Below are 25,082 nucleotides of genomic sequence, written 5' to 3' on the forward strand. Positions count from 1 at the left end.
GCTCATACAGCCTGTTCAAACACCAATGTTTCGTTCAAATATTTGTCTAATTATACCTGGACGCTGCCACTGTTTTGTCTAGGTAACATTTTAGCACCTAGGTATCTAACATCGGAATGAAAATCACAACCGACCAAACGTCGTTCTTCGAACGTGGTTTGAGCTAAGAGTAAAAATATTTCTTTAAATACAGAACATTGTCATACTTTTTAACCTAATGATTTAAACAATGTACCTACTTATCTTCCTATGTTTCATAAAAAAATATTCTTATTTTGACGTTTTCTTCTTTATTTTACAAATTTTATTTATTTTCGCATATCCTTTCCATCGGACTGTAATCAAATCTTGCAATATGAATTTTCCTCACAGCGTTGAAATTTTTCACATTACTTAATCAGAAATAATGCATTATCATTGGATAACGCATTATTTTTGATAAGCTTTCGGTGTGAAAAAGTGAGAAGTCCTCAACGGTTTACTGCATAGGTATGACATAGGTACAACAAGATCTATAGATCGATCCCACCCGACAATAAAAAAATGTGACAAATGATATTTTTCTTTACTGATTCATACAGTCATGCTAGTTATGTACATATTACTTAAAAGATTTTGATTCAACACAACTGAAATTTAAACGCGAAGTCAAACTGTGGCTGTGTAGAATTTGGGTCTTGTGCAGTTTTCTGTAACAATGTTAAACTTTGCTACACCTCTTTGGGAGCATAAGTATTTGTATAATATAACCAAAAGTAACTTTAACTATGTCTCGACCCGACCGAGAGAATTTGCTGAATTTTTACTGCGAATTTAACTTTTACACTTTAGTGGCGGAACAATTTTAAATTATTTTGTTCAGAATAGTTTTAGGGATCTTTAAAAAAATGAATAATGTCCGCTATCAAATTAAAACTAAACTACAAGTAATAATGGGTACTTAATTGGTTAGGTATCCTCTGTGATAGATATCCTTGTTGAGATAAAATGCAAGCGAACGTGTCTGTCCATCTAGCTGTTTATAATACAAACATTAAATATCCCTATTTATTTAAAAGATATTACAAATAATTCACATTTTTCAAAAAAAAAACCTCATTTATAAATATAATTATGAAATATCAGAATTTTTCGATAACATTTAACAAAAATCCACTTTGATTTCTCTACTTTGTGTGAAATGTAATTTGAGCAGTGAATCGTAAAATTTAATTTTTAAGTAAAGTGGGAACTAGCTGCCATGTTTGCTGTGTCCTTGCAGGGCGTTACTTGAACATATTGTCTATCTACGTAACAACTTCAAAGTTGTTACTTGCAATAAATAAATCTGAATCTACCTAAATTAAAATGAAAAAATACTTTTATTGTCTCCGCGAAATTTCCGTTTCCGCTCACTTCTATTTTGTCTGGGTTTCTTTTTGTGATGTGTAAACACATATGAAAATATGTGCGTATTTGCAATGTACAGTTCTTGTGAGTTTATAATTAATATTCCCTCAAGACAAAAAGATCCAGCAAACAGCCCTCAATAAATGGTACCTATATTCGTCGAAGCACAGACTCATCTTAATTCCTCTTTTGCTTCCCTTTTTTTCTGTCAACATTAACAATTTCGAGTGATCTCAACATATTTAGAATTCTTATAAAAATATATACAACAATTAATAACACTATAACAATAGAAGCGTAAACATCCAACATATTGCTAGCTATCCAATCAATTTTCAGTGCAGAGTTTTTCATATACGGGGCGCCTTTATTTCTAATTACGTATTCAATCCAAAACATTGCGGTGTCAAGAGCACTCATTGGTCTGTCTTTGAATCTTGCTGAAACTTCCTTAGCTTTGGCTCCATACTTATCATCTTTCAATACGTTGTTAAGCATCTTACGGAGGTTATCTTCAGTGATGTCTTTGAAAAGCAACATTTGTCCAAATCCAATTTCTTCAGCTTGCAGCAAGTTGTTGAACTGATCTGCATAAATAGGAATACCTATGATTGGGATTCCATGAAAAATAGCTTCCTGTGTTCCAATCAATCCACCGTGCGATATAAATACTTTCACATTTGGATGAGCTGTGAACATTTTATACAAGTTAAATTTGATTTGATATTAAAACATTAATATACGAGAATTTATCATTGATAAGTAGGTACGTTCATTAACTTTAAAAATATATTTCGATAAAATGCAAATAGTATTATTTTATGATATAAACATTACTATAACTGCTCTATTGAATATCGTAATAGTTATTATTGTAATAAAATTATTAATACTAATTGTAACAGTTCGACTAGATTAGTAGGAACTCACATAGAATCTCTTTCTGTGGAAACCATTTTCTTATAACCAAATTATCTGGCTTGTTTTCCAATTTCTCATCTTCCCACTTCCAAATTACTATCTGTTTGAGTTCTTTAAATACTTTGAGGAATGCATTTTTTTTCTCCAATGGTAATTCTGAACTTCTTACGTTGGAGCCAAAATTTACATACACGACACCATATTTAGCGCCGTCCAAAACTTCCTTAAGATCCTAAAACAAATGAAGATCTACATAAAATACTGTACCTACTTGTTTTATGCATTTCATTGTATGCACTCAATATCGTTATGGTGATGTAAACATTACAGAAAAAAAATTAATATTGGTAATGACCAATACGTAATGTCGTAATGACGTAAGTTTATTGAGAAGATCATACCTTAGGTAATTCTGCATCACTCTTTGACAAATGAACTCCACCAATCTCCACAATATTCGGCCCATACGCCACTGCATTATCAAAACTGAAATGGCTATTGTAAAGCATTAGAGCAGCGTCCTTTTCTAAATCATAAAGAGTTGGCACCGGTTCTTTCAGGCCAGGAATGTATTTCTTAACCAGCGCCTCCTGTTTCTCCAAATACCAATACTTAAACCAAACAAATTCGTACACGGCAAAGTAAAGATTTCTCATTCTGCCCCAAAAACTTGTAGGTTCTTTAACGTCTAAGAACTCTGAGACTAGCGTTGATAGTTGCAATGGATTCCTTGTAATAATATTATGCCTCATGCTATTGCCATAAGTCGTAACTAATGCTAAAGGTGCATTATATTTATGAGCAAGTACATACAAAGCTTCTTGGAAAAAGTGCTCTGATATTACTAGATCGAATTTATGGTCGTTTTTCAGAAAGTCTTGCACTTGTGTAGAATTTAATGCTACTTCTGTAAAAGCTAATCCTCCTCCCCATAAAATCTTGTCGTGGAATTCTTCAGCTGATAAGCCAACCATAGTAAAAACGTTAGGTCTTTCTCCCCCTGGAAGCAAGAAACAGGTACATATATATGCACACGAATATAAAACATCGTTGAAATAAATATTTAATTTTTTCCTAGAACGACGTACGAAAACTGTAGTAATAATAAATTTCAATGGGAATCATCAAACAATTCTTGAGATCATAAATTAAGCGTGCGAACCAAAATGACTGATGTTATGTACTCGTAGAATGATTGGTGTATTTTGTTACACAAAAAATTACACTCATCAGAACTACGAAAACAAAACACAATAGAAAAAAAATTAACACTGCAAATTACCAAATTGTTCTTTTCAGATATTTAAATTTGACCGTCTGACCAATGAGTTTTACTTACACAGTTTTACATAATTAAACTTAAATTGTTTCTAAACCAACTTGTGACCAACTCAGAGTTTATCATATCTACCTATTGTACGCTAAACGCTGAATGCTTATGTGTAAAATTATTTGACATAAATTTAAATACAATAATTATAGCTCACCTATCACTTCCCAGATTTCCTTCTTGTCCACCATCACCTGATGATACGTGTCCGAGTGATTGTTCTCCTTGTAAGCCGTTATCACTGTCACATTGTGGCCTCTTTGGGCCAACTCGAGGCCAATTGGCCTTAGGTATATGTAATGAGACTTAGATGTAAATGGAATCACATATAAAATGTTTGCTGCATCACAAAATGTTGCCAAAACCACCATTAACAAATAGACATTTGTGAGAAACTGAAACATAATAAATTATGTAATATGTACGATATAATTTCATTTATCTACTTGAACTATTTACAAAGACTTGAAATAAGTACCATTTTCAAAATTAAAACAAAAAACAGGTGATTGTCAACACGTTCACAGTAACCAACTACTGGCACATTATGAATGAGGCTCACGTGAATAACACGCACTTATTCACTTACGAGACAAGTGACAAGTATAACTAGTCGTTATCTACTAGTACCTAATAATTATCTTATTCCTAGATTCATGATGATATTATACATAAATATATTGTATTCGGGTGCATATTATTATACGCCCACATTCTTCATATACACACACATAAAGAATATAAAGGTATGTGGGTTTTCATCATATTATGCTGGGATCATCATCAGCGGCTCTCCCGTGCCCCACTGCTGGGCCATGCTGTGCATAATACTCCTTCGTCTACGCCAACCATCTCTCTCCTGTTTTATTCAATACTTATCTAATTAACTAACACCTATAAAAACACCTTAACATTTTGAAGATTCGGCTGTGATTTTACAACCGGCCTGCTTGACGTCAACCCACCTTGGGAATGCTATTGTGGCCTATTAACTCGTAGGCTGTTTATCCCTTAGTCTCCTCGTACGACATCGACAGAAGGATATTTAGGAATTTGGTGCTTTTGCGCGAAAGACACTTGCGCCTCTTGTTCGCGTTGACTTGCAAGTTTCTTTTTTACACAGCTACAAGGGACTAACGACCTGGATATTTCATGTTAATTTCAACTTTATACGTGTATCCATTTCTGAGAAAAGGTCCTTGAGAGATGGACAGACGGACAACAAATTGATCCCATAAGGGTTCCATTTTTACCTTTTGAGGTACGGAATCCTAAAAATTGATAAGTTTGCCCATTAATAGACACACAACTATTTATTGCAATTACAAATAGATCCCACTTATACACAATAGATACCACATAATGATGTGGTAGAAAAGAAATACAAGAAATTTGTTAATAGTAGATTAGTAGCCAAGGGCTATAAGGCATCAATTGCAGCCGGAAATTTAATTACTTACCGCCCTAGGGCTTTTCTAGCTACATTATTACCCTAGAGTGTGATAATGACTAAGTACTTCAAGATAAAACTTTAACGCAAGTATGAAAATATCAATGCTTGCGTGAAGTTAGCTATACTTTGTAAAATATAACTTTATTATTAATGACAGATGTCAAATAGTAAGAAAATAATACATCTTTCTCTGTCACTCTCTTTCGATGCATCGTTTCATCCTACTGTCTTATGACTCAAGTTAGGTATATTTTAAAAAGTATAGATACATAGGTACAGTTAGCGTTAAAATAATATGAAAAACATAACAGCAATTTGACCTACGCAATTAGCATCATCGTATTGTTGTAATCACACAAGATGTTCAAAACATTTTATAATATCTTTATATGAGGAGTCAAAGTGTTCAATGATATCTTAACTTACATTTTGAACACCTAGACTGCTCATATACTCGTAAATATAAAAAAGAGTGGTTTGACGTTGGCTATACCTACCTACTTCACAACACGTACCTATCCAAAGTCAATAACATAATCATTATCATTGAATACAAACAAGGCCAGTCTACGTTTACTTATCGTATTCGATACAGTGACAATAGCTTGTGGCTTGTGCGATATTTTTTTAATATTCACCAGTGTAAGAACATGACGCAGGTACAAAAAGATTGGCAATTGAAATGTGCAGTGATCAAAGACCGCAGTGGACAAATTTTGGAGACTGGGACGTGGGCTGACTGCAAATTCCTTGTAGGACAAAGTATGGAGCAAAAACATTTCAATGCTCATAAATTGATATTGGCTATGGCTTCCCCGGTGTTTGAAACGATGTTTTATGGTGTATTAGACGAAAAAGATGTTATTCTTATTCCTGATAGCACTCCAGATTCGTTTGAAGCTATGTTAGAGTAAGCATTGATATAATTTTATATTAAGTAGGTATTGCATTAGGTAATAGGCAATTTTTCACCATGAAATGAGAAAAAATACAAAAATGCATGTCGAAGAGAAATGATATAGATATCGTAAAAAGTAAATCGATATCTATTTATAAAAATGAGGTTTTGATTTTATATTCCCATTTTGAAAATCATCTTTTTTACACACTAGAACTTTTGTACAAAGTAGGTATACCTACTAATTCCATTGTTTATTAAAGACAGACATTTAACTTTTTTTAATAAAAAAAATGTCATAACGCCATGCCATTTAAAATTAAAACTGTACATACCATGGAATTACCTTGGAATTAGTAGGTACCTACTGCGTGTAGAGTACCTACTAATTCCATGGTACATACTTATTCCATTTAAAATGGTATATCTATTTAAACTCTCAAGTATTTCAAAATCTGTTGCATTCATTGATTAATTACAGGTATATTTATACAGATAAAATAATAATAAACAGTTTCGATGATGCTTCGGCACTATACTACAATGCAAATAAGTATATGTTGCCATATTTAATTGAAGGCTGCGTTAAATATTTAACGAGCACTCTGAAAACGGACAACGTGTGCCAAACTTATGAGTTTGCGAAAATGTTCGATGAACACGAACTGATGGATACATGCTTACAGGTAGGTACCATTATATTTCAATTTTATTTTACATCAGAATTTCTACTCATAGATCAATATCACATACAGCAAGCAATTTTACATAAATATAACACTTACATATCGGTATCTACTATATTATTATATGTATCGTAAATGCATTCCTATTGATAAGTATTATAAATAAAAAATAAGACCAGATATAGACGTAAATTAAATTGTTTTGCTAAAGTTACCTATCAAATGAATGAAATAAAGGTACCTATGTAGGTACAATTGTTTTTTTTTATTCCGTTTTGGCCAATCATATCCAACAACTAAGCTACAAATACAATTTATACAACTTGGATATTCAACTGTTGATTTGTATGAATTTTCTTTAAATGAAACTCAATTGAATAGAGGACTTTCGCTTTTTATTTTCTTTTTATAAAATTGTTCAAGACGCATTTTCTTAATTTTTCAGTTGATACAACGCCAAACTTCTGAAGTCTTGCACAGTACAAGTTTTATAGATGCGAATCTTTCCACAGTCCAGTATATTTTCAGCCTCATACCATTAAACATCGACAACGAGCTAGAACTGTTCAAAGCTGCTGAACGCTATGCTAAAAAAAATGGTGTAACATATTCTGACCATTGTGACGAAAGTTTAGGTCAAGATAACGAAGAAAATTCCCTACAATGTGTAAAGGTAGATTATAAAATATATGTTATATAAATCCAAACTATATGCGTGTGGCCTTAAAAAAACGGACAAACCCAAGAAGTGCTGGCTTGATGTCGTTAAGCATGTTATGCGTGCCAATAATCTCGACAACTAGGAATGCCGACAAACATGCGAAGCGGAGACGAAAAAGTAGGAAATCTGGCCTTAGCCTTCTACACACAGGCCGAGGAAGAACCTGAGAATATGCTTAGTTGAGATCTACTTATACCAATACTGTTGTACATGTGAAAGTGTTTTTGTTTGTTCTTCTTTCACATCATAACGGCAGCAATGTTTTTTTGCGAGGAGATACATAATTAGAGGAGTGAGGAGAGAAAACTTACAAAATTTCTTAATTGCAGGATAATGAAGAAAGTACGCCACCACAAAGCCAATTTAATAAAGATATTAAATTACAAGATACAAAAAATGAGAACGAAAATGAGAAACATGGTATAAAGCTCTCTTTCTCTCATCCTTATGTGTTCCCAGTCGAATTCGGGGCTGTGACTCCGCGAAGCCCGGGGTCAGCGTAAAAAGCTAACCTAAAAATCTAGAAAATATTCGGCTACAATTTTACATCTAGGCGCCGGCCTGACTTTAACCCTCTTTGGGAGTGCTATCATAGCCTATCCGCTGTCCAGGCTATTGTGCCCCTTAGTCGCCTCGCAGACATCGTCAACAAGGATTTGGAATACGAAATAGATTTTGTGTTCGTTTAGCACACACAATCTATTTACGTTGAATATGCAATTCATTTATACATGGCATAAAACACTTTGCGTAGAACAATAAGTGTTTTTTGCAATAATTTACACATTATAAACAAATCAAACTGCCGCGTCTTTCCGTCTGTGATAGATAGTACCTACCTATAATTACATTATCTATCACAGATAGACAGGCCTAGGAATTGCTGAGGAAGGAAAATAGTGTATAATAATCAATTATTTCATTGTTACATGTATCACAGATGCAGAAGAGGTAATTTTTCGAAGTTTACTAGGTAATATTCAACTTTTAACTCTTACACCACAACAATTTGCCGAAGAGGTTGCCCAGTCGCCATTTATAACACGAGATGAAGTATTTGCAATTCTTATGAACATAGCTTCGACTAATACTGACATATCAATACCGGAAGGCTTCAATGAATCGAGGAAACAAAGGTACAAAGTAGTTGCCGATCCTGCAAACAATGTAAGTAATTTTGTCGTAGTTTTTACCTTTTTAATTTCTCATCAATTTTTTATTTTTGTGAACAATACCTGTAGGTTTAGCATTCTTTATTTTTTGTTGATCTTTGAGTTGACACTGTGGGTAAGAAATTGTATACCCATCGACCAAAATATGGGTTATGCTATATGCACAGTAGGGTGGAGTGAAACAAATGAAAAAAAAAAAAAAATTGTTTTTTAAATCTCCTGTGTCATTAGTCATTGATCCTATTGGAAAGCTTTACTCATTCATAAAATTAGTAGTCTACGACATTGTTTTCAGGTGGCGCACTGCGAAGAAAAATATTTAAATTTTTGAATTTTTACTTCTTACGTATACCCCCGAATTTAAATTATTTGAGTTATATTTGACAATCTAAATCTGTTTTCACCTATAGTAAAGTCTTGCAATAGCACATATAATATTATTTCTTATTCAAATATCAGTAGTATTGGTTAATAGTTTGATGAACACCAAGTGATTTTACCGAAAAAATTCAAGGAAAACGCGATCACAAAATTCCAAAATGCCTAAAACACGAAAAGATTTGCGGTGTCCTTTGTTTGGCGATCCTTGTATCCTAAGTGGTATTATGTTGCCAACATATTGTGATGTTATTAAATATTACTTGTGGATAAGAAACGATATGATTGAGCGAAATAATGGAAAAGATCCTTCTGTCAAAGAAATATGTGAAAAAATAGCTACTGACATCAAAAACATTTGGTATAAAGCATCAATTCCTATAATCAGCCATCAACAAATAGTTACTAGATTGATTACTTATTACAATAAATATAAAAGTTGTAAAAAATTGCGATGTGAACCAAAAAAGCACGCATTCTATGAAGATTCCCTCAAAAAGCTGTTTGATATTGCAATATGTAAATGTTTGTCAAGAGTTGTATGCAAATGTACAACGAAAGTGCCTGTTGCTGAAGAAGATTTTTTGAACGACCAACGGAATGATCGCAAAATGTATATTGGTTCGGTGGATAAAGTGATGACAAATACTATGCGGCGAAGCGAAAGCAGGAAAAGGAAATATGAAGAATTTGTGAAAAAATCCATTTCTACCCCAAGTACATCATCATCAATCCCAGCGTTAGTTTACACATCTGGCAGTTCCTCTACTGATTCAACAGATGAAGAAAATTACGAGACTTGTAGGCTAGAAACGCAAAAACGAGTCAGTAAAGAAACTCAACAGATGAGAAGGAAATTGCAACATCTTGCAACCGCTTGTGATAGGACGGGAGTGTCTGATCGATCTGCAGCATTTATTGTAAATTCAGCACTGTTAGATTTGAATGTTATTAGTACTGAAAACTCTGCACAAGTTATAGACCGAAGTAAAATCCGGCGGGAGCGACAAAAAGCACGAAAAGATTTGCAATGTTTTGGTAGTTCAAAGTCTATAACAGCAGTTTATTTTGATGGTCGTAAAGACAAGACATTAGTCGTGAATAAAATAAGCACTGTATCGCGTAGAAAGACTATCGTAGAAGAGCATATTTCCATCATATCAGAGCCCAATTCTGAATATCTAGGTCATATTTCTGTTGATTCTGGGACAGCAGCAAAAATCGAGAAGAATATTCTTGAATTTCTTGAAAAAAAGTATGAATTTCGTTCGTCTTTGGTAGTGATAGGATGCGATGGCACTGCTGTTAATACAGGAAACAAAAATGGCATAATTGCTATATTAGAAAAACACCTGAATCGACCTTTGCAATGGTTTGTATGTTTGTTACATTGCAACGAACTGCCACTTCGCCATTTGTTTTCCAATCTCGACGGCGGGACAAAAGGCCCTAACACTTTTGCTGGCAGCATAGGAAAAATGCTCGAGAAGTGTCTTGACTACAAAGTGGAGGCATTTGAACCTATCTCCTCGCAATTGCCTGAAATAGACACTAATTTGCTAAGTACTGACCAAAAATATCTATACCAAATGTGTTCTGCAATTTCAGCTGGTACGGTCTCACCAAGTTTAGCAAATAAAGATCCTGGGAAGCTAGCACATTCCAGGTGGTTGACTTGCGCGAATAGAATTCTCCGTGTTTATGTTGGAACAGACAAACCTACGAAAAATCTGACTGAGCTAGCTACTTTTATTATGAATGTGTATGCACCAACTTGGTTTGACATCAAGACAAAACCATCTTGCAAATATGGCCCGATTCATTTATATAATATGGTCAAAAGATGTCTTTATTTAAGAGATGAGCTGAAAAACATAGTTCTGAAGACTATACAACGAAATGCCTTCTTCGCCCACCCTGAAAATATATTGTTAACAATGTTACAAGACGAAGCGGCGCATATTAGAGAATTGGCACTTCGGAGAGTTTTAAAGGCCAAAAAAGAACTTAAAGGAAAGAAAGTCCGCGAATTCCACCTTCCACAACTTAGAGTCGAAGCATGTAATTATTATGATTTGATTGATTGGGCGTCAGAGAAGGTAACAGAGCCTCCATTGTTAATGAAATATAGCGAAACAGAAATTTCAAGCATACTTCAAGATTCTGCAGGCGAGAATTGGCTACAAATTGAAAAATATCCTTGCCACACGCAAGCAGTTGAAAGGTGCGTAAAGCTGTTACAGAAGCTTCGTTAGCTGTCTGTGGACCGGAAGCAAGAGATGGTTTCATACGTACCAGAATAAAATCCAGACAAGACATGCCTTATTTTGAAACCAAATCTCAGTTTTTTAACCAGAAAGAAGATGATGTGGCTCCTTAAAGATTATGAAATATTGGTTCAAAATACGTTATTTTTTAGAGTTCCTAGTTAGTTTATTAATTCCAGTTAAAAATTTTGCACATTTAGTTTATAAATTTTCTTTAATAAATACCTCTTTGAAATCCTAATTAGCTTTTTTTTTCAAAACTTCAATGTCAATGCGCCACCTCAAAGCATTTCTTAATCCAGCTGAAATTTTACACTAATACTTCTTTAACTATAGGTCATCGATTTATTATACAGGAACATCAAGATTAAAAAAAAAAAAAAATCACCCCACCCTAATGCACAGTTCCCCAGTGCCCAGCAGTGGGAACGTTTAAATGACTGTAGATGATGATAATGATGATACACAGAATACGTTGCTACAAAATCTGTGCTAACCAGACTGTATTTTTTTAGCAAGATCTCGGATTAGACAAAAGCAAAGCTCGCTCTCAGACGGTCTTCAGATTTATAATACCAGACTTCCGAAAGTCAAAACATATTTCCATCCCATTCGTAGTTCGAAATTTGTCTTGGAGAATCGCCATCAACCCCAGACCAGAAGTCAAACTGGATCAAGAATGCTTGGCCATATTTTTGTATTGTGACCATGTGAACAAGGCTGCCACGTGGTCTTGTTCAGCACGAGCCGAAATAAGTATAATATCAAATAAATCCAACGCTGTTCACCTTTTGAAGAAAATTGAACATACTTTTTCGAGGTGTGTATACTTAATTTTGTAAACTTATAATATTGTATTACCTACCATAATGGCATAATTACTATATGTATTGAATTAGGATTATATTATTTGAGGAAAATAACTAGACTGGCATGAAAGGAGAAATATTATATTTTATTTTTGTATATTATTGAGTTACCACAGACATATAAGATACTTAGAGTTACAGACATATAAACATTAGGTAATTTATTCCAGAAATATTCAATTCAGTATAATAATAATACTTAATTATACAGGTTAAATTTTAAAACTTTGGCAAGTTGAAAGGTTAGTATGTTGGCATTATATTAAAATAGATAAAATTTAAATACCTACCACTGTTTTGATTAGTTCAATGATTAAACAGATTTTGATGTATGTTTCCAGCACGGACAAAAATCGTGGTTCAGGCATATTGATGGAGAAGATTCTTGACCCAAAAAATGGTTACATTAGAAATGACTCAATCACAATTGAAGTGAACTTAGCGGCTTGCGAACCAAGTGGAATTTAAGTATGAGCAGAACATTCTGAACACAATATTTTAAGTAGGGTTCGGATATCATTATATTTTTCTAAATAATTTCAACAGTCCTAAAAATGTTGTTTTTTGCGATCGAACGAAACGTTGTAACGTTTGTGAATCAACAAAATTGTAATTGTTCTGAAAATATTCTAATATTACATTCGTTTTGAAAAATATTGCACTCCTTTTATAAAACACATTTTTTATTAACATTTCCAAGCACAAATTTTAAGGATAAATACAGAAAATAGTAATACGAACTTATTATACTTTTTTTTTTCTTATTACTTAGTTGGGGACGACAGCGCACCACAAGACTTTTCCACCACCACATATTGGGACCTATTTCAACCCATCCCCCCGAGCTTTATGTTAAAGGGGAGTTCGGGGGATAGTTTCTAAGATTATGATTTTGATGTAACATTAACCTAATATATTTAACCAGTCCATTACTACTAAAGTTATTTTCTTAACTTAATAAAATCTGAATTATAGACTATACCTTAGGATATTTTTAACCTAAATCAACCAGATTCCAAAAAAATCGTATCATCGAATTTAGATATGGCCCTTTCGATCCTGCATTATCTCAGTCCTACTAATTAAGTATAATTATATCATGCACGATTATAAGTGAATTTATTCAAACAACAGCTATTTTTTATCTTATATCAAACATTGAGATTGAGAGAGATACAACACGAAATAGCATATTGATACAATATTATATGTATTTTACTAGAAACAGCAATGTTACTCTCAAATTTTTGACTTGCCGTATTATTTTCAAAAACTAATAAATATACCTATAACATTTAATATATATACATATAAGTCACATGTATGTGACATAGCAAAACATATCACATACCGGCAGATTTCAAATCCAGCTACGCACTCAACATAACAATAACAACTTCGAATGCAATAATCATATTATTACAGTTAAAATAATTAAAAATATTTAGAGACCAAGCCGATTTTGCTTATGTTTTAACATAACAATTGTCTTAATAAATAATAGTATACTAGAGTGTATATAGATGATGCTGATGACCAAAAATGCTTAAACTCCTATCACTTCATTGGCTTTTATTTTGACGATTATGGTTATCGAGTTATTCTTCACGCATCCGATAGAAGGATCGAATAAATTATCATTAAATGGTATCATAGCACCAACATATTTTGATTTCCTGTAAATTAAATCTATTATTAGTAACTCGAAAATGAAACTACCTACATAAAATAAGTACTTGAATTATTTACGTGTCCCTTTTTTGGGATGGGTTAGGGACAAGACCATTGGGATAATAAGAAAAAATTTTGTATTCTTTCAGGTTATAAATTTTGTCAAGAATACGTCCAGTAGTTCAACAGTGAGACCTCTTGCCCACGCACCGTGAATAATTACGACTAAGAGTCCGTGGACAAGTGGCTAACAAACGTCTCACAATGTTTCACATATAATAGAGTAGAATCCTTAAAAGATAATCTCTCTTTCTCTCTCGCTCATCCTCGTGTGTTCCCTGTTACATTAAGGATTGCATGGCTTCAAAGACAGAAGCATATTTGAAAAAAAAATTACAACTTTGAAGACTGCTGTGATTTTACGACCGGCCGACTGTCTGTCAACCCTCTCGGGAATATCATTGTTACCTAACAGCTGCCAAAGCTTTATGTCGCTTAGATGTCGTAAGAGGCGACTAAGCGACTAGAGTGGTCCTATTCTAGGGCGGGAGCACCCACCACACGAGTCTTAAAAGATACGTACATGGTAAATAAATGCGTAGTCTTCTTCAAGACATGATGTGTATTCGGCTTAAGAGTCAATGCTATGCCAAGCTCCACTTCAGCTGAACAGGTGAAGGTTGGTTTGTGGGGATACACGGCCATCAGATTGATACCAAGCACCATTTGCTTTGGATCGTTTATATTGGGCTGAGGGTCCACGGCGACACGCCATTTCATGTTCCTGACATAAAACGGTTTGGATACATGGCGGTACTGTTTAAAGGTCGGCACTGTAACCGCGAATATTGCTTCGGGTCTCGTCGGTGCTTTGTTTGGTGTGTGATCAACCTGGAAAATTATTAAGTTCATATAGTTTTATACAAGATCGTCGCAAAAAATATTATGAAAATATAATAGTTTCAGAACATTTTTATGTGAACCGGTGTCAACCAGAAGAAGTGGGGCAATATGGAAGCTTCTATCTATATGGAAATCTATGGAGTAGTAAATAATACGATAAATTATAAACGGCAAAAGTGACAAGCATTCATAGACGTAGACCTAATCATCATAGTTTTGTATCTATAACGTATGCTGTCGCTGTTAGCCTTCCAAATAAAATAAATCTCATCCTCTAAAACCGCCCAAGACTGACCGCTGACATTATGGCATAATGAAATAACGTCAATTTTTACATACATGGCTGTCAGACTCAGTAATGAGTTTGTATCGCGGGCGCCTGTACCCGCAGAAACCAAGTGGAAATGGCACATTAGTGGTTTCAGAAACTATGTTCATGATCAAACCGTAACAATCGTCTTGGGTCATGTATGGAGACTGGACCACTCTGTTCGCAAACTGCTCGGCCGTCATAGTCAAAAACAAAATTTTTGATACAATATGACGGAATACCTCTTTCTTGTTGTCATCTGGAACAAAAACAAAACTAACTTTAACAAAATTTATGTTAAAAATTTGCAAAATTCTAATTGACCCAGGCTTATTATTAACATATTTTTTTGTTATTAGGTAGAAAGCTTTCAGTGTACTCTTTACTATATCGTGATTCAGTCATACATACCTATTTCAATATTGTTTTGTTGGGAAATAAACATCCCGTCAGATGACAGACTAGATGACCCAGATGACAGACTAGATGACCGACTATCATCAACAATTTTCTGAAAAACAAAAGAATTTAGATTTTTTCAAATTATAAATGCATGTATACAAAACAAAATACATATTTAGGCTGACAAATAACACATGCATTGGCTGCTTATTTGTAAAGAATTATCTTCCAGCAAACCCGTGAGTAAAGAAAAAAATAATTCAAATTCAAAGAACCAAGCCCATCTACAGGTTTAGAATTATTACCTCGCAATTAATATCACGTTCATTCTTGGGGGAAACATGTTCAAAGAGCTTCCTCTTTCGATTATTACCATTATTAGATTCAGCAATGTCACCATAGGAATTAGCATAACGTTCAGCAGCATCAAACAACTCAATTTCGCTTTTTATATTTAAAATTTGCTGTGAAAATATATCTACCACTGTAGACGGTTTCGATTCAAAAAAAGCATTACTGTTTAGCACTTCTGGAGTGTGGGCATGTATGATCTGAAATGACAATTAATAGAAAATATAAATTCTGTCAAAATTATATCTAAAAGTACCTACCCTGAGTTTCCATCCCACACATAGTGATTTATTTTAATTATTAAATCACACCAATTTGTCCAATTCTAATTTAAAGGATAATTTTCAACATACATACCGCAAGTAACTTAAGATTTCAGTCATAATTTATTTATTTATTTAGGAAAACCAACAGTTGTGTTTAGCATAAAAATAATAATATCAGAATAAGTCATAAGGAAAGCTAATAAAATAAGGCTTTTAAAGTAAGATTGGGTTAATTAATTACAGACATAACATAAAGAATTATATAATTTCATAATTTGACTGAACTTGGTCAAATCTTACAGAAATTAAATCCTACTAATCTTATAAATGCGAAAGTTTGTTACTACTTCACACAAAATCTACCAGACCCATTCTTATGAAATTTGGTACACAAGTAGAATATAACCTGGAATAACACATATGGTAGTTTTTATCGCGAAATTCCCGAATTCTTGCGAAAGGAGCAAAGCCTCGGAGCGAAGCTGGTATAGAATATTTTAATGTACCTACTTGAATAGTTTTGTCTATTAAACCCTGTTCATTATACATCTTGGCAAACTCAAATATTTGACAGACATTTTCAGGCTTCACATTGCTTAATAAGAACTTTACACATCCTTCACACAAACGTTTCAAGTTGTACTTGTCAGCACACTGGTAAAGAGCACAAGCTTCATCACAAGTCTTCAGTTTTAACACATCTGTATAGATGTACCTGAAAATAAAATCTTGAAAATAAAAACTTTATATTATTATATGAACTCTATCTCTATCATTTGATTTTTTCCCAGTTCCATCCTCCGCCAGAGTCATGAGCTCAGGGTCCATATTTGTACCATTTTCCTTCGTATATCATCCTTCATGGCAGATGGCATGTGGTTCCTACACAATATCAGTCCATCCCATATCCTCCCATGGATGTCTACGGTAACCAAGGTATAAAAAGGCTGGAATGTTGATAGGCAACAACAACATTGCCATAACGGGTTGACGTCAGTCAGGTCTTCATATGGGTGAATTATAGTTTCTACAAAATATTGTGATTACTTGTGAATACATAATCCCACATCCGTAGCCAGAATGAAGAAATGAAGATCGAATTTACCTTTTTTCAACAAAGTATTGTACTTACTCTAGCATAGCCTTGAAGGCTTCAGGTTGAATGTCGGTAATATCTATTACATCCCTTGTCTCTGCCAGGTCACCGTAGAACATTGCTTCGAATACTCGTGATGAACTTGCCAATATTAGTTTATGGGCACTAAAATACACTTTGACTTGCTGGCCAACTCGAAATTTGCAATCTGACCACGATTCAGTTTGTAAAAGATAGGATCCTCGCTCTTTTGCAGTTCCGCATTTTGATTGCCAGTCTTCTTCGATTTGTGCTTTTGCCATTTTTTCTACCTACACGTAGCGATTCATAAATTTGGTATCGTTATATATTATCAGTTTCTAGTTAATTCAATTTTCAACCACAAAAATCAAAATGCAAAAACGTAAACATGCGCAAAGTAAACAGACAGTCCTACCTGTCAAAATCTTATTGATTTATTTATGGGTTTAGCAATGTTGTCAGCTCTAAAAAAGCGTAAATAGAGGAAACACAGAAGAAAGGAAAGGCTTTTTGATAAAAAAAAAGAAAAATAATGTTCTTGTGATCTGTCGGTCTGCGATTCCACTTCTTGAAATACTACAAATATTTAGATTTGGATTATTTATTATGCTGGGGATTTAGTATTCCAAAACATTAATTAACCATATAAGAAAATTACATTGTAATGTTCTTATATTCTGGGTATTGAAGTAATGCCTGCCATGAAATTAATAGGTTCTCGTAGTACGCGTAGTACATACCTACTAATTCCATGAGTAATGCTGCCAGCTGTTTCTCCCTCCGCAATCCCGTGTAAATTATGAATGTCAAAAAATGAATTATACCTATTAAGTATATACTTCTTTGGTTTACTATTATTATTATTTAAGTTATTTTAATTTTATGAATTAAGCGATAGACGGGTAAGTAACCCCCAACTGTTTCAGTATTATTAAAATGTAGACAGATCGCCAAAACCAAAACACCCACTTTCCAACTAGGTAACCTACACGGCTTAGAGATTTACAACTCTTGAAACTGCCTATCCCACTTGAAAGGAATGAAGACATGATAGGTAGGTATCGCATCTGTCACTGGAGCTTTAAGTAGGTACCTAGGTGCCTCCTTTTATTGTGGTCAAATTAAGGTAGTGATGCAAGCATTATGGTAGAGGTGTTTTTAAACTTTCGCCCTTTTAACATACTACATAGTACTCATAACTACTTACATAGTAACAGGACTTAGCACGAACGAACCTTTTCTAATTAATGTAGCTGTCGTTTCTACAACCTTGCAGTCGCCGTGGTTGCAGCCAGACCGGAGTATTTACTACTTTATATAAACTAGTGCAGCGGTAAAAAAAAGGTTTATGCTTAGTCCCGTTACATAATATATGTAGTTATTATGGTAGAACTTATGATAGGTCTGTAGTATCTCTCTAATATCTGCTGCTGGCTTTCTTTCAAACTAGCTATTTTATTTTTTACCACTTAGCTTTTTATTGTGCCATAGCTATACTAAAGAAAGGATGTATGCGCTTAGTACCAGCCTAAAAAATTAATAAAACCAACGGATTTAGTGGAAATTAACACATTATTTTATTGATATAGCTTTATTACAAATGTTCTCAAAAATTAATGTCTTACGTGTAAGTACGTCGTATTCGGATTCGTAAAACTATTCACAATTTGAAAAGTCAATAAGTAGGTATGCTTCAACTACTTAGTAAGTACTTAAATTATTTATTAGATTGGACGGAATCAGATCAGTGTCTATTAGCATTAAATTAGTAAGGCTATAATATGACTTTTTACATGATTATAAAGCGTCTTATGAATAACATTTATTTAATTGCAATATACGTATGTATTATTTATTACAGTTAACTAATTCATAAGTTTAATACATAAAATAAGAGAATCAGTCTAAATTTGACTCTGCTTTATAAAGTTTACGAAATATGGCATATATTTTATAATAAGGTCCTCATCACACCTCTTCTTTTCCAATTCATAGAATAAGCAAGGAAGACGTTATTTCCTGTAATAATTCGAGTCTCTCTAATAATCTCTAATTTTTTCCATCACTTTATAATTACTACTCCTTCGCTCGGTGTAACCATTTTTAGTTTCATATCCCAAAGGCGAGCGTATACCATTCTCAATATACTTTACATTAGAGACCGGTTCCTTGTAGCCTCTACTCTTAGTCACAGAGTTTATTTCTCTAGACTCAATTATTTCTTTTCCGCGGCCATCTCTTGTCGGGACTATTTTCTTACTAACAGTTTCCACTGTGTCAGTAACACTTGGGCGTTCGGGATCACCTGAACGAGTCTGGTATCTATATGTCTCTGAAAAATTGTCGCTGCTGTTGCTTCCTCGTCTAAGGGATGGTGATTTTAACCTTGTTTCCAATCGAGATACAAAAGGACTCGACTCTCTATTCAGTGATTCTGTCTTATATAGTGGTACTTTCCTTTCTTCTGATATACGATCTTTGTAATGAGGCGACGGAGTACCGTACCGTGAAGATAACCTACTGCCATCTGACTCATCATCCGCATGCAGTGTTTGATATAAATCAGGAGCGCGTTCTCGCAGACCTTTAAGGAATATCTTCTTCTTATCTGTTTCGTCGTACGATTTTCCGTATCCGTTTGAGTGGCCGTTGCTTATCGGTGTAGTTTTACCATACCGAGCTCCGAATAGACCGTCTCGCCTCCGCTCCGTTTCTCGAGAAACAGCATCAGCCAGATCGCGCTGACTGCGGTTTATAATAGACACGATCCCCGGACTCTTTAGTTGTTCTGGTGTTTCGTCCAACCGACTCAAGTGAGGGTTTGATTTGTACATTGTAGAGTAATTTCGATTCATGCTCGAGACGTAACGTGGGTGAGTCTCCTGCTCAGGGGCTCCCATAGCAAAACTCTTGCTTCTGTTGAGCGCTTTATACGTCCGCGCTGGTTTAGCGGGACCAGGTGGGTATCCGTTTATTTTGCCTTCAGGCGAAGTAGATACGTTATTAGAAATGTTGATTGCACTGCTGGATCGTTTGTTGGGGGTTAACCGGTGCCAATATTTGTTGGAACTTGGTTTCTCAGCGACTTTTTCTTTCCTATCGTGGAGCTTGCGCGGCAGAGTTTGCGCGCTGCGTGTGTAGTCCTCTTCAGGCTCGCTGTTCGGGTTCAGTCTACTGGTGGAGTGACTGAATCGACCCAATGTGCTTGAGAACTGACCTCTGAAATTGGAAATCAATATCAACAAAAGTCTTTATACAATTTTGTAATGACAAAACAAGTGACGCCCACATGTCGTAATTTTATCATTTTTGTAATCGCAAAAAGTTGCCGTCTTTTAGATTGAATAGGGATCTCGTCCCACTCACGAAGCGGCATTGTTTACAAGAAACAAACAGTTACAGTTTTTTATAATTGCTATCTCACTGCGCAGTACCTGATTTATTTATCTAGGAAATAATAACAGGTGTCTAGTTGTGTAGGAGTTCAATAGATCTTATTGCAAAGTATAACACTAATTTACATAGCTGGCCATTATAATTAGTCCGTAGAACACCTTCTGCTGAACATTTCCTTGCAATGACTCACAATGTCATTGCCGATACGTCTTATAAAACAACTGTTTCAACCTGCCATGACTCATTCACTAAATAAGGGTTCTGTTGCGAATAAAATTTATGTTCCCTATATGGTGCTCATGGACACTAGTCGATGGAAAAGGCAAAATATGCCGGAACGTTGTGTTTGTGACTTGTTTTAAAACTATGTCTTCAATCTCATAAATAAATACCTAAACTTCGACTCTAGCTGAGAAACAAACAGTAATCATTGCAGTTACTACAGTTACTACAGTACAGTACATTACAGTTACAGTGATTGAAAAAGTCTCTCAAATCAAGGGAATAATGTGCTGAAAGTTTATTATTACAATTACTGATACGTTATTTTAAGACTAGCGGCCAGCCCCGGCTTTGCTCGGGTAAAACTATAATAAAAAAAAGTAGCCTATGTCACTCCAGAAGGTTTCATCTATCTCTGTGCCAAATTTCATAAAATCTTTTCTGAAATTTATTCATAACAAACAAAAATATGTATTTTTTCTCTTCATAATATTAGCATGGGCAAGTTCTCCAGTAAAATTTTTATTATTTTTTCTGGACCTTTTCGTCTTTATATAGGTAATTATATTATATACTAAAACGCTGTTTTCTGGACCTTTTCGCCTAATTAAAATAACGCTGTTCTTGTATAACGTTATTATCTCAGTATAAACAACTAATGCGGAACGGAACTAACTTTCTCTTAGCTACTTTTAAGGATCACTGCATCAAACTTCTGAATTCTTATTAGACCTTAATGATTGTGTAAATTGAATGACAAATAGTTTTAAAATAAATTATGCCATTCACACAGCTTAGCAGATCCTTGTATGTTTTTAAACGGTTTTATTTAGCTCACCCCTTTTGTTTTTTGTTGCATAATGATGCAGTGCGTTAATTCGTATAAATGACTTCTTTATTATAAAAAGTATTTTTCTTATATCCTCAACCTTACGTATTAAAAAACAAAGTCGCGTATAGACGCGGCAGAGGACTTTGTTTTTTAGTTTAGCGTTTTTGAGTTAGTTTTAGTTTGATAAACTCAAAAACTACTGTTCGGAGGGAAATATATATATATATATATATAATATTATTATACAGATGTACTTTTATAGGCGTATTTATTATGATGGCGTGAGTCCATGCGACCATAATATTATGATAATTGCAAACAGGTATAATACGAATTTTTAATATATAAAAATTCGTTAGGTGTAGATAAGCATGCTAATTTTCGTAGGCGAAGATCGAAAAAATTGTAAAAACAGATTATATTTTTGTTACTTACAATCATCGTTATATTAGTTAATTGCCTAAGTATATCGAAAATTAATATGGCTTAGCTGTTCACCTTAGCAGTGCTTTATAAGGACACACTACCTCATCAACAATCCAAGCTACTATATGTTGATACAGTTCACAAAGAACATATAGGTACTCAATGTTTGCTATTCTTGTTACGGTAAGTATTGTCTTGTTTCTTGGCAGATTACGATTATGTAGTACACTGAGAGCTGGTACCTACTTTTCATACTTTTTTACATTAATCATAAAAAATTATATTTAATTAAAGATTAAAAGTAATATCATTGCTTTGTTTCTAATCTAATATTATTAGAAAATGGGAGACTATAATGTGCAATTATAGGTTAATTAAATGTGAGTGGACTCACCGTTCTCTGTCACGCGCGTCCAAAGCAGCTGCGCGTCGCGGACTGCCCTCGTACTTGTGCTCGCGGCCGTAGATGCTGGGCGCGAAAGGGTCCTCCCCGAGGTAGTAGCGGTGGGTAGGGGCCACCGGCGGCGCCAGCTCGCCGCCGTACTGCTTGTATGTGCGCGACGAGTGCTCTGCAGGCGACGGCGACCGCGAGTTTCGCCACCGCGCGCGGCGCTCTGCTGATGCCGAGCGAATCTTCCCAACTAACTTCCTTATTGAGTTCCCTATCGCTGACCCCACTGATTTCCGAATAGGAGATGGGCGCCGACTGTTATCCGCAAAACGCGTCTTCTGATTCTGTTTACGTTCATCCCGGTCCCGACGCCGCGGCGGGGTTCTATCTCTATCAGAACTTCCTCTCCGGTCCCTTGGGGGAGAATAATCAGGTGGAGGCTCTACAGCACCTTCCTCTCGACTGTCTCTGGACCTTCCTGAATTTTCATTCCTAGATGAACTTCTGTAACCACTGTCATATCTATTCTCTTCAGAGAGTCTCTGTTTTGAATGTCTTTTTCTTTCTGGTGCCACAGGCCTGTAATCATCTTCCACTGACGGTTCCCGGAATGTACGATCTGTTTCAAGAGGACGGAATGGCGAACCACGTGGTGGACTGTGCATTGTGGATGAGGATACGTAGGCGGAGTCGTCGCGCGAGGGAGGAGGTCGACGTGTGATCGGCGATGACCTTCCCTGAGGCGAATCACGCTTCCCGTACACATGTCTCGGAGAGGAGCCATTTAGTCGATCGTCACTAGCATATGGCGAGCGAACAGTTGGTGGCGAGGGGGAAGAGCTACGTGGCTCTGGCATCCTGGGCTTACTTGCACGTCTTTGGGACCAATCGGCAACTCCTTTAAAATAGCCGCCTGTTCTATTCACTGGAGCAGCAGTTCGTTCATCGGAAGGTGTTGAAGATTTGGTCTTTCGAAGTGCCCGATCAGCGTACACTGGGGGTTGTGGTACAGATGAAGTCTTCCCGTAGTAACCTTCGTCTTCAGCGCTTTTGTTCTTGTAGAAAGTTGGTTCAGGACGTCGTCCAATTTCTTCGGCGATTGAATCATGAGAGGATCTTGATTCGCTACCAAAGTGGCTCTCCAGCCACTTCGAAGTTTCTTTTTTGCGCGTTTCTTCTTCTACATCGAAGTCCAGAGGGCGTTTGGCGTAATCTTTGTCGTGATCTGGAAGCAAAGAACGCGTATTTAACGTTTACGATAGCAGGACAACACGATACGGTCGCGCAGCCGGCGTCTGTGCGTGAAGTGGCCGCATCACCGCGGTCGCTCGCACACATGCTATGGCGTAACCGTTCAGTCAATAAATTTGCCAAACCATTGAAGGTCAGTAAGGTGTAAACACTCGAGACATCTTTACTTAACAACTTGTGTGACAGTGCTTTGGCAAATTATTTACGGTATTATAATTTCTAGGTCACAGTTACTCCACGATAGCACGATGCTGTTTATGTCACATTGTCATTAACTGCTAAAGTAATAAATAAATATCAATTAAGTAATTAATTAATACTGAGTAACGGAATAGACCAAGGGCTTTTTAAAAACTTATGAGCTATAATACCGTTATGGGCTTGTAAAATAATATAAATTACAATGAAATACGATTTATGGTGACATATATTGGTTTCGGGTGTTAGGTAAGTCACAAGTTTTCATTAAAATTCCAGTTACTTATACTATGTTTGTATGAGTGTAATAATATGTGAATAGACGCCACAATATTAAATATAGAAATAAATCTCACAAGGTTAACCTATTTTTTTTATATTGTAAATTAAATAAGTATATTATGTAACCAAAATAAACTCAAACTTGTGTGAGGCACGCGTGGCAGCAAGCTACCACCGACTTCGGCGGTCGGCGGCCGTAGCGTAGGCCCAATGACTGTCCATATCGGGCCGGCAGATGAACATGGCTACTTAAATTGCCCACTTTGATTCTCCTTTTACGTGCCACTTACGAATTTAATTTGGTCTTTTATAAAAAAAAAAGTTTGCGACGAATTGAGAACCTCCGCCTTTTTTGAAGTCTGTTAAAACCAAAAGAGAAACTTGATTCGAAACTGTTTTATAAATTCACTTTCTTTGCGAACATCTTAACTCTTCCTCACGCACAATGTTATTTATCTCCATAAATAAATAAGTAAACAAAATAGCGATGAAGGTCAAGATATTCTTATTTAACGAGATAAGTGTGAGATAAACTATGTAACTATATCTACTTTATTTTATACCAACTAGGGCTAAACCTCAACTACACCTATATTACTTAGATTGTATATTGAGAATACTGCATGAAACTTCATTGATTTGATTTTCAGTTTATTTCCTACGAGTGTACAGTCGGGGCAGATACCTACAATTAATTTCACCTAAACATCTTTTATAAAGTTATGTCTCGTTCGGTCAATGTCAATTATTGTTAAGTGCGATAGTAACAAAACATACTATTTGAACTTTTTTTGTGAATAACAGATTAAATATGTCACAACATAATGCCGGTCACGTACTATCGTTAAACATTAAGCCAATCTTTAGTTTTTGATGAATATTGATGGTATTTCCTTGTGGTAAAAAGCAAGCTCAGATGCAATTTACTTTGATTTTGATACTTATTTATTTCTTATCAAATGGTATATAGGTTTACGGCC

At 35.1% G+C, this 25,082-nt stretch overlaps 4 protein-coding genes across 11 annotated transcripts in view; 1 reads left to right on the top strand and 3 right to left on the bottom strand.

Moving 5' to 3' along the window:
- Window positions 1-548: 548 nt before the first annotated feature.
- LOC128674876 (UDP-glycosyltransferase UGT5-like) lies at window positions 549-4,248 on the bottom strand. The gene is made up of 5 exons (XM_053753856.2): window positions 4,119-4,248; window positions 3,798-4,035; window positions 2,712-3,310; window positions 2,320-2,542; window positions 549-2,078 (listed from the first exon to the last, which is right to left on the bottom strand). Exons 1-5 carry the CDS (start codon window positions 4,119-4,121, stop codon window positions 1,567-1,569), a joined length of 1,575 nt encoding a protein of 524 aa, XP_053609831.1. The 5' UTR covers window positions 4,122-4,248; the 3' UTR covers window positions 549-1,566.
- A 1,392-nt stretch (window positions 4,249-5,640) lies between these two features.
- Window positions 5,641-14,220, top strand: LOC128674804 (BTB/POZ domain-containing protein 6-like). 4 transcript variants are annotated; one of them, XM_053753709.2, is made up of 8 exons: window positions 5,642-6,003; window positions 6,473-6,677; window positions 7,123-7,350; window positions 7,728-7,818; window positions 8,339-8,565; window positions 11,731-12,035; window positions 12,426-12,552; window positions 13,905-14,217. In XM_053753709.2, the coding sequence occupies exons 1-7, from the start codon at window positions 5,744-5,746 to the stop codon at window positions 12,550-12,552; spliced, it is 1,443 nt and encodes a 480-aa protein (XP_053609684.1). In that variant the 5' UTR covers window positions 5,642-5,743; the 3' UTR covers window positions 13,905-14,217. The 4 variants fall into 4 exon arrangements, with proteins under 4 accessions (XP_053609685.1, XP_053609684.1, XP_053609683.1 ...); XM_053753708.1 differs by lacking the exon at window positions 13,905-14,217 and adding an exon at window positions 12,857-12,997; XM_053753710.2 differs by lacking the exon at window positions 12,426-12,552 and having other exon boundaries at window positions 5,641-6,003; window positions 13,905-14,220.
- On the bottom strand, window positions 12,150-17,533 carry LOC128674803 (BTB/POZ domain-containing protein 6-like). 2 transcript variants are annotated; one of them, XM_053753706.1, is made up of 7 exons: window positions 17,120-17,533; window positions 16,498-16,702; window positions 15,676-15,921; window positions 15,380-15,479; window positions 15,211-15,227; window positions 14,339-14,646; window positions 12,150-13,760 (listed from the first exon to the last, which is right to left on the bottom strand). In XM_053753706.1, exons 1-7 carry the CDS (start codon window positions 17,383-17,385, stop codon window positions 13,631-13,633), a joined length of 1,272 nt encoding a protein of 423 aa, XP_053609681.1. In that variant the 5' UTR covers window positions 17,386-17,533; the 3' UTR covers window positions 12,150-13,630. The 2 variants fall into 2 exon arrangements, with proteins under 2 accessions (XP_053609681.1, XP_053609680.1); XM_053753705.2 differs by having other exon boundaries at window positions 14,998-15,227; window positions 17,120-17,532.
- A 1,124-nt stretch (window positions 17,534-18,657) lies between these two features.
- The window catches only part of chas (chascon), an 80,657-nt gene continuing 74,232 nt past the window's right edge, over window positions 18,658-25,082 (bottom strand). For all 4 annotated transcript variants that reach the window (XM_053753327.2, XM_053753326.2, XM_053753325.2 and 1 more), the window contains 2 exons: window positions 22,375-23,596; window positions 18,658-20,323 (listed from right to left, as the gene is read on the bottom strand). In XM_053753327.2, coding sequence (XP_053609302.1) covers window positions 19,144-20,323; window positions 22,375-23,596 — 2,402 coding nt within the window. In that variant the 3' untranslated portion in view covers window positions 18,658-19,143. The remainder of the gene's footprint in view (window positions 20,324-22,374; window positions 23,597-25,082) is intronic.

The sequence above is a fragment of the Plodia interpunctella genome, chromosome 13, assembly GCF_027563975.2.
Source record: "Plodia interpunctella isolate USDA-ARS_2022_Savannah chromosome 13, ilPloInte3.2, whole genome shotgun sequence".
Taxonomy (NCBI): Eukaryota; Metazoa; Arthropoda; class Insecta; order Lepidoptera; family Pyralidae; genus Plodia; species Plodia interpunctella.